We start from the raw sequence: 15,736 nt of genomic DNA on the forward strand, positions 1-15,736 counted from the left end.
TATGTATCCATGTAGTAATACTGCTTTCAAACCAATGATGATAAGATGATGTTAGGGGGTAGGACTAAATAAGTCTAACTTCTTCCTACTCTGTTCAAGCATGTACTAGGTATAAGCAAATTGAAAATATTTTTGTGGATATGTCTGGAATTATGTGTGATTACATACTGACTGTTGTTACATGTTTGAAAGAATAAATAAATCAAGTCAAATCAAATCAAATCAAACTATTTTGTCTCTCTGGAGTTATTTGGTTGGCAGAGTCTAGGATATAAAGAACCAAGGATCTATGAATACCAACTGTGCGGTTAAATCTGGGATATACATTATTATTTTATTATATTAAGTTCTCATAAATAAAACAATGCTAAAGCACCTCAATGGAGATATCCTTTAATGAGGTGTTATGACCTCTCCAGTCCTGCAGAGGGCAGTCTCTTTCTATCCTGTTGCCAGCAGCTGACATTGAATTCAGTCGCGGCCTGCTGTGGAAGTCCTGCTGCAGGGTGGCCTTGGACTCAAACAGGGCACACAGAGCTTTAGTACTGGAAGCCTCCTTCTGAGGGAGGAAGTCCATGGAGTGACTCCTGGACAGACTGGAGCTTCTTCCCAACCTCAAGAAGGCCACATTCTCCTGGCACTCCATCTTTCTCCATTGACTGTCCACACAGCTTTCTGACACCTGGAAGGCAGCAAGTGATCGTTAAGTGTGTCTTTGGACAGGGCTGTTGTTTGGTTGTCATGATGAAAGAAAGAAAAAACAAAGATGTACTACCTGGAGTTTATGCTTAACTTTTTCACTGCTTCTCAGATCAGCACAGCTTTGGTAACTGTTTGAACAAATGTAATTGCAAATGTATTAACTGTGACTGGTTTGAGCCCAAAGATCAGCTGGGAATTTGTGAACAATAAAAGGGAAATTGTCTGCGTGTCTTTGTGCAAAACACAAATACTCAACTTTCATTACTCAGTGACAACCAGAAAAGAACTGGGAAGCCCTTTGTGTGTATAATGAATGGATATGAAGTATGTGAAGCAGGATGGGGCAGGAAAGGATCCAACATGCTCAGTAAATTTAGCTTCTAAAGTGAACTAAAGCTATTTGAATGTGCATACATGTATTGTGCAGAACTTACTGTTGTATCAGCTCAGACACAGACTTCCTGCCCCAGCGAGTCAGAGCTGGCGTGACCCATGACCTCTCCTGAACCCCAGAAAGAGTCCTCAGGGACTGAGTCCTCCTCAGGCCAAACACCTCCATAATAGGCCTTCTAACAGCAGCTAAAATAAGGAAATAGTACCTTGAATTGCCATAAACAGCACTTTGTACGTTTATGCTCATAAATGCTTTGTAACAGAAACTATAGGATTACTTCATCTTAGACAAGGTTCTGTTCGTGGAGTGGAAATGATGAATTATTCAAGCAAACAGCTAAGGTTTATGTTTATCTAAGTTAATATACTGTCACGCTGCCAGTCATCTGACTCTGTTAATGTTTATGAACCTCTGTACTCACACTGCAAACCAAGCTTACACCTCAGTATGACTGTGTGCTATTGTATAACATACAATTCTATTGTTTCTAAGACTTCTTCCTGTCAGAAAATGATAAAATGGCATATGATCTAAATTTCAAAAAGAGACACTGTTATCCTAACTTATATTCCATAAACTTGTGCAATCCATAAGTAAAGCATCACACAGTGACAACATTATCACTGCACACAGATTTAAGCTGCTGTGGTTGCAAAATAACAATAACATTTAACTTCATACCTGAAGAGAGGACGAAGTTGTCACTCGTGCATCTCTGTGTTTCTGACTGACTAGCAGTTTAGGAGCATCTCTCACAAGACAGCAATTTCCACTGACCAAAGTCCTTTAACACCATGTGATTCAAGGCTTCTGGATACGAGGATTTGGACCAGTAACCTCACCTCATAAAAGCCTCTGCAAATAAAAGACTGCACAAGGAACTTTAGAGATGACAAAATCAAAATTTCTGTCTACATATAAAAAAAGTTAACTGTGGTATTTTCTTTATTTAATTATTAACAACAGCAATGTGAAGCATTAAAAATGCTGAGAAACCAGAAGTCAGACTTGTGTGTACTGTGAGAGCTGGTCCACTCATGCCAGTATTAAAATGCCTCACACAGTCGCTTCGTTGTTTCTCAAGCCAAAAGTCAGAGCAACGGCATTTTATCTGCTCCTTACATAGTCACTGTATGACAGCAGGGAGCACATTCATTTACATACATTTCATAGCATGTTAAGTTGCTAGTGCTATTCTGCTGATCCAGGACTCAACCAAAGTCCAGGAAAAGCTGACTCTACATATAAAACTATACAGCATCTGTTCCTGTTGGTGATTACAGCCTGCTGGTGCTCAGACACTTGGGTTACAATTCGGCCAAATTACTGGCACATAAAATTTAAACACCAATCAAAAAGTGCTTAACTTTACTTTGCTTAGATCCAGGAAATATAAGGTAATCATTAGCTGTCAGAAAGATTCACTGGTGTGTGATAGTTTACAATTTATATATTACATTAAAATCTGACAAAGTTCCTTTGATTCAGAATGAAGTGAGAATTAAAAGGATGGTTTGAGGCATAATGTTTTGGTTGATCAGGTTATATTTTGTCCCAAAATACTGATGCACCAACCTGTTTATTATGCCCTGAATGATTATGGTTTTAAATTTGTACTGTTATCAATGATTAGTTATTCCTTTAGTCATTATTCCAAAGAGAAACTCACCTGCTTTTACCTAAAGCTCCGCTAGGACAATATCAGTTTTTGTTCACAGCCGACAGTAGCAGCTGTCTGAGCATGTACAGTAACAGCCTAGATTCATCTAGAACTGTTTGCTGTGGTCGCAGGTGAAAAAAGTGAACATCACTAACACATACATAGTATGTGAAGTCCCAGTTGACGTATACTAGGGAGCCAGGATTTTATGTTAAGATGTTTTTTTGTGTTAGCAAACTAGACAGGAGCTAAAACTTACTTCTCTGGGCAGGTTTACTATCTTTGTTGCTTGTAGTCTGATGGTTGTGGTAAAAGCTACTTTAATTAGTATTTTTGGTTAACACTGGATCAAATCAGTCAAAGGTGTCATTCATCAAGGAGCCTACAGATAACAGTCACATGACGTTTTCCTCAGCCTTACAAAACCCGTTCATCACTCCCTGCTTCAGTTTCATCTTCACAATAATTTCTTCTTCCTCCTCTTCTTCTCTCATTTCCTCAACACCTCCTTCGATCTCTCCTGCCTGTTCTCTTCTCCTTCTGGTTTGCAGAGCAGACCAGCCCAACTACTGTCACCTACAGTAGTCAAGTCCCCATGGTTAAAAAACAATACACTGTATAAAACTCTAAGATCAATAACGATTTATTACAAAGTGATATCTATATATTTAATCACATCATGGCTAATATATTCCCAGTAGAACAGTCAGTGATGCATGCAGCCTGTTTGTGTGGAGCAAGAGTACAGTCAGTTGGCATTTTATTAGGTACACCTAACTAAAATTAAGTCAGTCTAATCCAACAGTCCTGCAAGAAATCCACCTTCGTGAAGGTGATAATGTTACGTTTTTCAGAGAGGTGTTGATTCAACTGGATGATCTTTGCTAAGGCTGTGGTTTGTACTGCGTTATACAAAGAGGTGTTTCTGGGTGGACAAAATAACAGAAGCAGCTCTCTGTATAATGCAGAACAGCTGGATTACTTTAACAGTCAGGGTCAAATTGTCAACTGACCTCCACACTCAACTGAGTAACAAACAGGTAAAATACCATTATATAGAGTTAACAGGTCCCTGTCCAGGTGAACACTGTATCACCGTACAGGGTGACATCATCACCTATAACTTGATGTAATCTGTCACCTCAGTGACATCACATTAAGTCTATCACCTCTCTCTCTCTGGTGATACATGGCACCGTTAGAGTGTTTTATGAGTGTGTTTTTGTGTACAGTGTCAACTCATGATGTGCTGGTTTCTGTCAACAGTGATGGACGAGGTGATGAATGCAGGGTCTTTCTCTAGGTTGGGGTTGACGGTGAATCATGCAACTCTGGATGAACGAAAATGAGCTGCTGACAGAAGGAAGGTTGGCGATGAACAGAGCTCAAAGCTCAAATGATGTTCCTCTGTTTCTAAACTGGTTTTACAGCCAACATTATATCTCACTCTGGAACAAAATAAAACCTAAAGTCATCATCAAATTAAATATTTTATTTTTATTTATTTTCTTTAAATACAAAACATGGAAGCACTTTTAATTTTCACAATTTAAAGTTCTTTAATTGAATCAAAACCCCAGAAAAACCTGGGTGAGCTCAGTCTGAAACCTGAAATATCTGATACCAGGTCATCACCATAGTCATACAGAAATTTCACTTCACATGTTGATCTATTAAAATTTACATTTCATTTATTACAACCAACAGCAGCAGGAAGCTTTAGTTTGATTGGTGCTTCTACTCAGATACATGTCACTGTCATGGCCGACCAGTCTGACCAGCCTCATCCACATGCTGGAAATGTACAACCACAAATTATAGGCAACAATATTATTTGTTTTAGTGCATTTCTGAATCCGTCTTTCAAGTGTTAGTATTGTCATTACAGTATTTGACTGAGTCAGAAATCCTAAAAATCAGTTTGTGCTTTGTAGCACAAACGACACATTTAAATTTTCTTCCAAAGAACCAGTATGTTCTACCTACTGGTTATAAGATTCTGTAGACTACATGCCGTATATAGGATTAATACATAGTGTATACTGGATATACGGTAACTGTGTGTTATAGATTTGACAGGTGAGTGGTTTGAGAGCAGGTGACTGGGTCAAGTGGGTGACGCGAAGAACTTCCTCCCCTGCGGAACGCGACCCCTAAGGAGAGAAAACAAAAACACAGGAGAGAAATCTGAGTCCACAAACTATAAGCATGTTTATGCCCCTGTAAGAGAGTCACTGTGTGGATACCTGTGTTGTAGCTGAGCTAGCAGCTCTCCTATGAGAGGAGTGTCAGTACATAGCCAGAGCCCTGTTTATCAGTTACCGTTCCTGTTCACCACCCCTAAATACCTACACTTTGAATACAGTAGCAGTATCAGCAGGTCTGTGTGATGTGTTCACTGCCTCTGCTGAGGAATAAATCTCAGTCACAGTCAGATTCACTAATGTTAATGTGCTTCGTGCAGCTCATGGGGGGTGGTGAGAAGCTGAATAAAAAAGAGACCTCAGAGTCTTGCCTATGTTGTCACAGTCAGGGGCCAGAGGAGGAACTGAACAAAAAATAATTTAGGGTGCATTTACTCATTAAAATACCAGTAACAGTAGTATCTGTTACTGTATCTATCCATTACAGATACTTTACAATGATATAAAACTGCCAAAATTGAATGACGGACTCTGGATTTTGAACTCTTTACTTTGAAGATAACTATAATGACCAATTCATTTCAGCTCTGGTCTGCTGACAGGCTGATTGGTTGTTGGTCAGACTGACAGAGGTGTTTGTGGTTGGACACTGAAAACGTTTCATCGCTGAACGGACCACAGGTTTGTCGACTGCAAGCCTTTATTAAATGTAATGAGATCTGGTTACTGGTCTGAGCGTTGGACCTAGTTTGCTGTTCTCTTACGTGTTGGTGACAGTATTCTCCAGGTTCCTGATTCTGCCTCTCAGAGAGCTGCTGCTGGGAGTGGCGCGGTGACTCTTCATCTCTGGAGAAGTCAGTGGCCTAAACAACCGACCTGGAAACAAGATTGTCAGCCATAAAAACAAGATAAGAGGATGCATTATTGAGTGTAGCTTGATAGACAAAATAGCAATGTTATCCACTCCAAATTAAATCTACAAACAAAGTGTGGAAAAAGGGTCAATTTTTTCTGAAGACACCGTTTAACATCTGTAACCTCACCACGTCCAGGGTTCTGGCTGTTGGCTTTGGAGGATGATGTCTGATCGGTCGGGATGTCAAGGATACATTTCCAATAGTCTTCAGGGAGGGACAACAGGCGACAAATCACCTGAGACAAAAGCAGCACACTTGAGGAAACACTGGAAGTACAGATGAGTAATTCAAATACAGTGTTCAGGGTTAACACCCATGTTGTGTTACTTTCATAGACAGCTCAAAGGAACATGTAAAGATTGCCTCACAATGCTGATGTTCAACTATTTCCAGCTACCCACTCACTCCTGGACTGGGTGTTTATAATGAAGCTGACCTTTGGCTGAGTGTTTATGTCTCTCAGGATGGTTGATGGAGATGGTTCAGACATCTCATGCCCCACTATAGTTGGCCCAAACACCCGGGCCAAATTATTCCGGTCCATCTGGCACTGGGGCCTCTTCATCACCCTGACAAAATATACAGAAAATCAGTACAGTACATGACAGGGGTGGGGGGTGTTCACGAGGCAAACTAGAACAGGAGCAGCATGCCAACTGTTCAAGTGAAACCACTGACAGCACTCTGTAAAACATAGCAAAAACTAGCAGGCCCTCAGACACATTTTAACCCGCTGACATTTAATACATGAAAATAAAATCCAGCTCCTCAGGTGGTCACCACAGCTGCTGAGCTGATAATTTGTTTCTTTCAATAAGAAGACTTCAGAGAAGAGCTGAAAGGTCTCACTTTTGCAAGTGAAGCATGAGGAACGCCAGTGTGTCTCTGTTGGCCTTCGGCAGCTCTGCTACAGCCTGATACATGACGGCACAGCTGTTGTCTTCATCAGGCAGCTCTGAACAAAGACAGTGTGGCAGTTAAGAGGTGACCTCAGCTGTAACTATGCAGAGCAAGAGGCTGTATCGTTAAATGTCTAGTTTATAGAATTTGTAGTTATTTTGTTCAGGATTAGACTTTTTGTTCAAAAGCACTTCCCTTATTTTCCCCCCCAAATCATTTTCCTTTACACAGTCCCCTGGAAATCCAAGTTACTAATGATAAGAAAAAATAATATCCGCTGTCGCTTATTGATGGTCTTGTGCATGGTCTGGTGATAATATAGTACATAGGTTATTGATTTTCTGGTATGTTGATATCCAGGTTATTGATTTTGTTCTGTAAAAATAAAAACTAGCATTTTCCTGCCTAATCAGGTGACGTTTTAATTGGTGCTGTGAGGTTTTCAGATGGTAACTCTGTGAGTAGGGTCAGTGCTCAGTTTTTGTACCTGAAGCCTCCATGAAGGTCCTGTGCAGTTTGAAGGTGAGCAGAGGCTCCTTCAGTTTCCTCAGAAAGTCTTTCAAAAGGCCACACACCACATGGATGTCATTTACTTTACTGAGCATAAGTGGCGTTTTCCCCTGCATGAACTCATCCCTGAGCTCCCTCACCAGACGCTCTCCTCCAGGAACTCTGTAGAGTCCTCTCTGCAAACAGACAGACACACACAGCAGGTTAGGAGTCCACCCAGACTGTAGGTATCTAGATGGAGGTTTGATTTATAGTTTGTTCATATAGATCACAATGAGCACAGGGTTTGCAGTGTAACCACTTAGTTAGATATTTGTTAGCAAAAACATCATGACAGTCTAATAAACTTCTTCTTGTCCGAACTTCCCACAAACTCACTGGCAGAAGAAATATGAGGGGAAAATACAAGCAGCCAATCACAGCCATTGCAATATTCTTGTGGTATCTCTGTTGCGCCAACCTGGAGTTAAGTTTTTAAGGCCTACACATGTAGTTGCTGTAGGTACAACATTAACTCTTAACACCCAGATGTATAAATCCAACCTTAGGTTGTTTTTAAAACCTGTCAAAAGGCTCTCTCTGGTTTGAGTTGAGCTGCTAAACTTGCTGGGTTTTCTGACTTAACTAAACTGAACAACATGCAGTAGATCTGAAAACAGCCTTAAAGCCTGTATGGAGAAGCTTACCTCCTCCAACCCCCTCCTCTCGATCTCAGTGACACACTCCACGATCAGCTGAGGCACTCTTGGGTGAGTCACTGGAGCAAAGTCCTCCAATGAGTCCTGGAGAGGAAGAACAACTTTTTCATTTAAAAAAGGAACATATGACATCATCCAGCTAGTTTCCCCAGACCATCTATGAGGTCTGGTCTTTGGGGATAATAAGCAATATATAATCTGAGCTAGTGGTAGCATGTAAAACTTAAACAGAAGAGTCCCGTGGATGGAGCCTTGGGGAACCCCACATCATTGTTGTACACTAGGATGTTACTTACAACTGAAACAAAGCAGTCCTTGTTCTTATGGAGGTTTATTCTTGATGGACAAGAGATAATGATATCCTGTGTACAAGTCACAGCAGAGAGTTCATTCCCCACCTATGCCTGCAATGTTAATCTTGTCTGAATGAGGATAAACTCTTCAGTTGTCACAACGTACTAGAAACACAAATATAAATGAGGTACCATCTGAGTTGTAGCTCCTGTTGTGGTAATGGTGGGCGAGCAGCCATCTGTAAGTTTCTGCTGGCATTCTTGATGAACGACCACACGACAGTTTCTACACTTCGCCACCATCTTCCCAAAGCGGACTCTCTTACCACAGAGTGAGCACATCTCTGTCCAAATCACCTGGAGAAAGATCAGTAAGTTACCCTGACAGAGCAGATGCTGATCTTAATGCAAGCCAGTGTATCTGTGACTTCGTACCGTTTTAGAAACAAAAACATGTTTCAGGGTTTTCTCAGCTCTGCAGGTGGAAGCAGCAGTGACTGCACTACCATTCTCCATCTCGACTTCATTGGTCTCATCACAGGGAGCCCACACTGACGTTTGGTCTGAGGAACAGTAACACTGTCATAGTTTTTAGAGACTGTCACAAAAACATAATACCACTGGTTTTCCACCTCCAACAGATATTCACAGTAACAGCAGCCTTCTCCAAGAGACTAGAAGTGACATTAACTCAACTGTCCACCTCTATTAACAACAGTCTGTGCTCCAGGTCAACCTGTCTGGCACATTTTGGTGTGTGGTATCAATTTTTTAAACTGGTTTATAAATAAATAAAAAAAAGACTAAAGAACATTCTGAAGAATTTTTTATTACATTTCAGATCAGACAAGATCTGGGGGTGTCTGTGATTTATATGAATATCTGGGTGTCTATGTTTACACCCCTGGCTTATGGTGGGTGTGCACCAAAACTCAAACATGGTGGCAGTTTATGCTGGACGGGTGTGGTCTCCATTCTATTTGAATTCTGCTTGTGCCGACCTGCAGTCACAGCGAAATGTGACAAGTCAACAAAATAGCATGCGGAGTCCAACAGAGAACCATAGTCTTCACCCTACAATTAACACAATGTTAGTTTTGCAACACCGATTAGAAAATGTGGGCACCACATTCTCCCACAGTAGAGACTTCTGGAAATCAGATACTCTACAGATAAGGCAAATAAATACCAACTGGAAATATTACACCAAGCTTAACAGTTAACATGTTTGAATGAAATTATTATGATAGTGTCTTGGTATCTGAGGCAGTATTCAGTCCATGATATGTAACGTAGCCTCTTCCCTTATTGTCACTCAAAAGTAGAGACATCATGCTGCTCAATATGACAAGATCTTTTCTCAAGTTACTATCCACTGTTATCAGCAGATGAAGATCAGCATCACATGGCAGCTTCATGTGCCATCTACACTCCCTTTACAGCTTGTCTCAGTTGCTTTCGTATATTTCTTGGATCAAAAATGAAATTTTCAAAAGAGCTTGTTCAACCTCCACATCATCCAGTCACTTGTGCACATCATAAGCAATTGCTAATGGTTTTTAATAAACTGCAAATGATTGTGCATAACTGTCAAGTTGTTTTCTACATTATCAATTTCTTATGTCATGTTGACCAAAATGTATTAGTGTTCTTTGCTGAACAGTCTGACCTCGCAGAAGAACTTGTCATTAATTATTGTAGATGTCATTACAGTAGTTGTCTTTAGTATGTGTCAGGTATATTTCTGTACAGCTCTGTTAGACTTTTTTTGCAAATGTATCTGAATTGTTGAGTTACTCTCAGGTGAATCTTGACTTTCACTACTGAAAGAGAATTTGTGAAGTGTTAGATCAACCAATGATTAACAAGTTCTCTACTGTGAAATAGCTGAGGCGCATCTCATGAATCTTCAACTGGCAAGCATATAAAGACAGAGCACAGTACAGCGTTAATGAAAGAACAAGGAAATTAACAGTGCCAGCTGCCAGAGAAGAAGAAGAATAGGCTTGTGTGGTGGAAAGGTAGGGAGGCAAAACAGAGGGAGAGGGAGAAAAGGCCAAGGACATACAGAAAGCATGTTCCCAATGAACTTGTCATTCTGCTAGCACTGAGATGTTCTGACATATTTACTTTTGAGAGATAAAATAAGTCTTTTGGTCAAGTGATGCTCTTTTGCAGGTAGCCCATTGTGTGGTGCAGTTTGCATGAACAGTTTCAAGAAATGCTCTTACTCTTGTGCAAACATCAAGGATGAATCAAGAAATGTAAAAGCGGCTGAGAAAAACTGTAAGAGGGCTCCTCGCCCTTGCTGCTACGTAACAAGTGGCATGCAGGCACAGCCAAATGTAACGCAGCTAATCAACAGCAGCATGTTGTCATCTTATGTAGAGCATAAGTCTACTAAAATTAAAAGGTGCCCTGTGAAGTAAAGCTATATTTACATTTGGTTTTTCACAGCGCATACTATGTAAACATAATAAATGTATCTCCTTTCATATAAAACACTTTTAAAACTGATTTTTTGTTTGTTCGTTTGAAATAAGCTGTTTACATATGTTTACAAGCTACAGGCTTCTTTCCTGCATTTATGCTGCATTTCTGTCACCTTGCAGAACGTTTATCACTTCTCCCAGGTGCATGGATGCACACATTTGCGTATGTGTGTCCTTGTGCACGACACAAACAAAATGGGGACCCATTAAATAAATAAATAACATAGTCCATAGAAACACTGCTCCATAGCACGACTATACAGTTAGGTCAGAAAATATTCAGACCCCTTCAGTTTTTTCATATTTGTTATACTGCAGACTTATGCTAAAATGTCAAGTCAATTAATTGTTCCCTTATCAAATCTACAATATATAAAGCCCCCCCAAATATAATGTTTATAACCTCACCTCCTCCTGTTTCCCCCACTGAAACAGCACATTCATGGATGAGGGTCTGAACTGATTTTTCAGGGGTGTCATGTGCAAGTCCCACCACCACGTGGATTTGACCTCCGGGCACAGGAGTCACCAGTGACGTCTTTACAATCGTCTCAGCCTCCTGAGTCAAACACAACCTCAACTTTAGACTTCTACTGCTTCAAGTTCTTAAAATAAAATAAAAAACACAGAATGATGAGGCTTCCCACCCATCACTGATCAACTGTTCTAAACAGTTAATGCTTCAGTTTTCTGGGACACAGACCAATGCTGCAACTAATAATTATTTTCAATTCATCTTCCAGTTAGTTTCTTGATTAACTGATTCATACAAACCATTTCATGACGGAGACATTCTGAAGCGGAAAGAAGCGACTTCTCATTTTCATTCATTCATTCATTCATTCATTAAATAAACAGTAAATACAAATGAGACAAACGAGGTGACCTCAGTGGTGGAAAGTACAGGTAAATAAGTACATTAGTCACTTCATAATTCTACATTTCAAAAGGAAAACATAACCTTTACTGAACTACATTTATGCAATTGCTAATGGTTTTTAACAAACTGCAAATGATTGTGCATAACTGTCAAGTTGTTTTCTACATTATCAATTTCTTATGTCATGTTGACCAAAATGTATTAGTGTTCTTTGCTGAACAGTCTGACCTCGCAGAAGAACTTGTCATTAATTATTGTAGATGTCATTACAGTAGTTGTCTTTAGTATGTGTCAGGTATATTTCTGTACAGCTCTGTTAGACTTTTTTTGCAAATGTATCTGAATTGTTGAGTTACTCTCAGGTGAATCTTGACTTTCACTACTGAAAGAGAATTTGTGAAGTGTTAGATCAACCAATGATTAACAAGTTCTCTACTGTGAAATAGCTGAGGCGCATCTCATGAATCTTCAACTGGCAAGCATATAAAGACAGAGCACAGTACAGCGTTAATGAAAGAACAAGGAAATGAACAGTGCCAGCTGCCAGAGAAGAAGAAGAATAGGCTTGTGTGGTGGAAAGGTAGGGAGGCAAAACAGAGGGAGATGGAGAAAAGGCCAAGGACATACAGAAAGCATGTTCCCAATGAACTTGTCATTCTGCTAGCACTGAGATGTTCTGACATATTTACTTTTGAGAGATAAAATAAGTCTTTTGGTCAAGTGATGCTCTTTTGCAGGTAGCCCATTGTGTGGTGCAGTTTGCATGAACAGTTTCAAGAAATGCTCTTACTCTTGTGCAAACATCAAGGATGAATCAAGAAATGTAAAAGCGGCTGAGAAAAACTGTAAGAGGGCTCCTCGCCCTTGCTGCTACGTAACAAGTGGCATGCAGGCACAGCCAAATGTAACGCAGCTAATCAACAGCAGCATGTTGTCATCTTATGTAGAGCATAAGTCTACTAAAATTAAAAGGTGCCCTGTGAAGTAAAGCTATATTTACATTTGGTTTTTCACAGCGCATACTATGTAAACATAATAAATGTATCTCCTTTCATATAAAACACTTTTAAAACTGATTTTTTGTTTGTTCGTTTGAAATAAGCTGTTTACATATGTTTACAAGCTACAGGCTTCTTTCCTGCATTTATGCTGCATTTCTGTCACCTTGCAGAACGTTTATCACTTCTCCCAGGTGCATGGATGCACACATTTGCGTATGTGTGTCCTTGTGCACGACACAAACAAAATGGGGACCCATTAAATAAATAAATAACATAGTCCATAGAAACACTGCTCCATAGCACGACTATACAGTTAGGTCAGAAAATATTCAGACCCCTTCAGTTTTTTCATATTTGTTATACTGCAGACTTATGCTAAAATGTCAAGTCAATTAATTGTTCCCTTATCAAATCTACAATATATAAAGCCCCCCCAAATATAATGTTTATAACCTCACCTCCTCCTGTTTCCCCCACTGAAACAGCACATTCATGGATGAGGGTCTGAACTGATTTTTCAGGGGTGTCATGTGCAAGTCCCACCACCACGTGGATTTGACCTCCGGGCACAGGAGTCACCAGTGACGTCTTTACAATCGTCTCAGCCTCCTGAGTCAAACACAACCTCAACTTTAGACTTCTACTGCTTCAAGTTCTTAAAATAAAATAAAAAACACAGAATGATGAGGCTTCCCACCCATCACTGATCAACTGTTCTAAACAGTTAATGCTTCAGTTTTCTGGGACACAGACCAATGCTGCAACTAATAATTATTTTCAATTCATCTTCCAGTTAGTTTCTTGATTAACTGATTCATACAAACCATTTCATGACGGAGACATTCTGAAGCGGAAAGAAGCGACTTCTCATTTTCATTCATTCATTCATTCATTCATTAAATAAACAGTAAATACAAATGAGGTGGAAGAGGTGACCTCAGTGGTGGAAAGTACAGGTAAATAAGTACATTAGTCACTTCATAATTCTACATTTCAAAAGGAAAACATAACCTTTACTGAACTACATTTATCTGATATCTGTATTTACTTCTTTCTGTACACATTCAAAATCTACATAAACATGTGATCAGTTTCTAACATACTGCTAAATTAACCAACACTATATGAAGCAGTTCAAATTTGCTGCTGCAGTAAAATGCAACTTATTGATAAATGATTAATACAAAAATCCTAATACCATTTTTTGTACTTTTACTTTTGATACATTTACTTAGATTTACATTGGAACATGACTAATTTGACTTGAGTAAATAATCGGATTATTTTTCCCCACCACTGACAATAAGGTGGGAGAGAGTCTGTAGCCAGAGGAAACTGTTTACACCAGACGTGTCTTTTGGGGACAAAAACACGATTCAAAAAAGGTTGGTTAAGATGAAAATTATACACTTGGTTACATTAAATTTAAGTCTATATTTTTAGCTGCTAATGTAGATTTACAATAACAACCTGCATTTTAAAATGCCTCCTTTCAGCCACAGCATTTCTCAAAAGATCAACAGTAGATCAAAATCTCACATTATGCTCATTAACATCTGAAAACATGGGTTTATAAATCTAAACAAAATGACTGATAGTAATCTTATTGATGTGTTCACCTTCTCCACAGACTTTCTCTCCAGCAGCTCTGCAGACAGGTTACTATGTCTCCCTCGTTTCAGAGCTGGTGCACAGACAGCCAGGGCCATCGACGAGCGCTGCACACAGCCAACAGAACGCAAGGTTACTTATATAGCACATGCAAAAGTCAGCTGTTACTTTACACACATTGTTTCACAAAAGGGCAGTCATACAAGGAAAAGCAATAATAAATTCTTTAGTGTCTTATGTGTCTAAAGCGCCACGCAAACTTATTTTTAGTTTGGGCCTACAGCGATGAAGGTAGGCTATGGAAACTGTTCGCTACAGTCAGTGTAACTGATTGACCACTTGACTTGTCACTGTCCAAAATCATTGTGAACAGTACAGACAGGGAAGACTGTAGAATTTTACTCTGAACTGAGGGTCAATCCACAATGTGGGATGTTTGAACATAAGGACAGATTGTTATCTCGACAGTGTGACTGAGGAAAGGCTGTGCTGGACAGAGGCAAGTTATCATCTTACATGGGCAGAAACACTAGGAAAGAAATGAGGGAAACGTGGCTGCAATTAAAGGAATTTACCTCTGGAATATCTCCCAGGACTGCCTGGAAGTATTCATATTGAAACTAATTTATGGTTGTTGAAGGTGGATAGATCAAGGCCTGATCTTGTGGTTGAATGTCATTACAGGCACAAACCTGGAATAATGTGTGTTTGTAATGCAACACAGTAAAGTTCTTACACACTGAGAAATATGTAAATGTAGGAGATGTTTACCCTCCTCTCTCGAGCTCGAGATCGCAGAGGTTTAAGTATCGTTGTGTCCAGATCCTAAAACACCAGGAAAACAAATACATATCACATCAGCCCACTTTTTCTAACAGACAGCAGGGTGTGTAATGTTTGCCACAATTTGCTATGACAAAAACTTGATATACTGTCAGGTTTTACTTAATTTCTTTACTTTTTAGGCAGAGTTGACCAACAAGACAGTCTTAAGGAAATAACACACAAAAGACTAGTGTTAAAGTTATTTTATGTCTTATATGAAGCACTTTGAATTCTCCTGTTAAAAAGGTCGTGTAGTATATAAATAAACCGTTCTTGCCATCTGCATCTGGCTTCAATTGTTTTCAAGTTGTTTTTATTAAAAATTAAACAAAATCAACAACTGACAGAGAGAGAAAAAAGTAAAAACCTATAAACCAAATTTATGGAAACTGACTGTGAACATTTAAAATTAGCGTGGTCAGTGAAAGTAGTCCATCCTGTTGTGTGTCAGTTTGATAAATAGATGTTTATCAAACTGACAGGTAAAGGTTTTTACCACGTCATCATCAGTCCGATCGTAGCTGATGTCAGAGTGAGACAGGAAAGACGACTCATCGATCACAGACAACCTGAAGGAACAAGCAAAAAGCTGTTTTAATGTTTTAGTAATGCTTCACTAGCAGGTTGTGTTTATAAATGTGCATCACCCAGGAACTGCAGATGAAGATTTGCTTTTAATGGTATCTGGTGCAATAAATGTATTGTGCAT

At 39.5% G+C, this 15,736-nt stretch overlaps 1 protein-coding gene across 1 annotated transcript in view; it reads right to left on the reverse strand.

The window, feature by feature from the left end:
• Positions 1 to 4,300: 4,300 nt before the first annotated feature.
• Positions 4,301 to 15,736, reverse strand: part of LOC109962642 (rac GTPase-activating protein 1) — a 14,630-nt gene continuing 3,194 nt past the window's right edge. Inside the window, exons 5-18 of the mRNA XM_020604533.1 lie at positions 15,524 to 15,596; positions 14,974 to 15,027; positions 14,211 to 14,309; positions 13,045 to 13,200; positions 11,119 to 11,269; positions 8,654 to 8,781; positions 8,411 to 8,575; positions 7,914 to 8,009; positions 7,205 to 7,403; positions 6,667 to 6,772; positions 6,254 to 6,386; positions 5,944 to 6,052; positions 5,665 to 5,776; positions 4,301 to 4,909 (exon numbers count right to left, since the gene is read on the reverse strand). Coding sequence (XP_020460189.1) covers positions 4,864 to 4,909; positions 5,665 to 5,776; positions 5,944 to 6,052; positions 6,254 to 6,386; positions 6,667 to 6,772; positions 7,205 to 7,403; positions 7,914 to 8,009; positions 8,411 to 8,575; positions 8,654 to 8,781; positions 11,119 to 11,269; positions 13,045 to 13,200; positions 14,211 to 14,309; positions 14,974 to 15,027; positions 15,524 to 15,596 — 1,627 coding nt within the window. The 3' untranslated portion in view covers positions 4,301 to 4,863. The remainder of the gene's footprint in view (positions 4,910 to 5,664; positions 5,777 to 5,943; positions 6,053 to 6,253; positions 6,387 to 6,666; positions 6,773 to 7,204; positions 7,404 to 7,913; positions 8,010 to 8,410; positions 8,576 to 8,653; positions 8,782 to 11,118; positions 11,270 to 13,044; positions 13,201 to 14,210; positions 14,310 to 14,973; positions 15,028 to 15,523; positions 15,597 to 15,736) is intronic.

The sequence above is a fragment of the Monopterus albus genome, unplaced genomic scaffold, assembly GCF_001952655.1.
Source record: "Monopterus albus unplaced genomic scaffold, M_albus_1.0 scaffold66.1, whole genome shotgun sequence".
In the NCBI taxonomy this organism is placed as follows: Eukaryota; Metazoa; Chordata; class Actinopteri; order Synbranchiformes; family Synbranchidae; genus Monopterus; species Monopterus albus.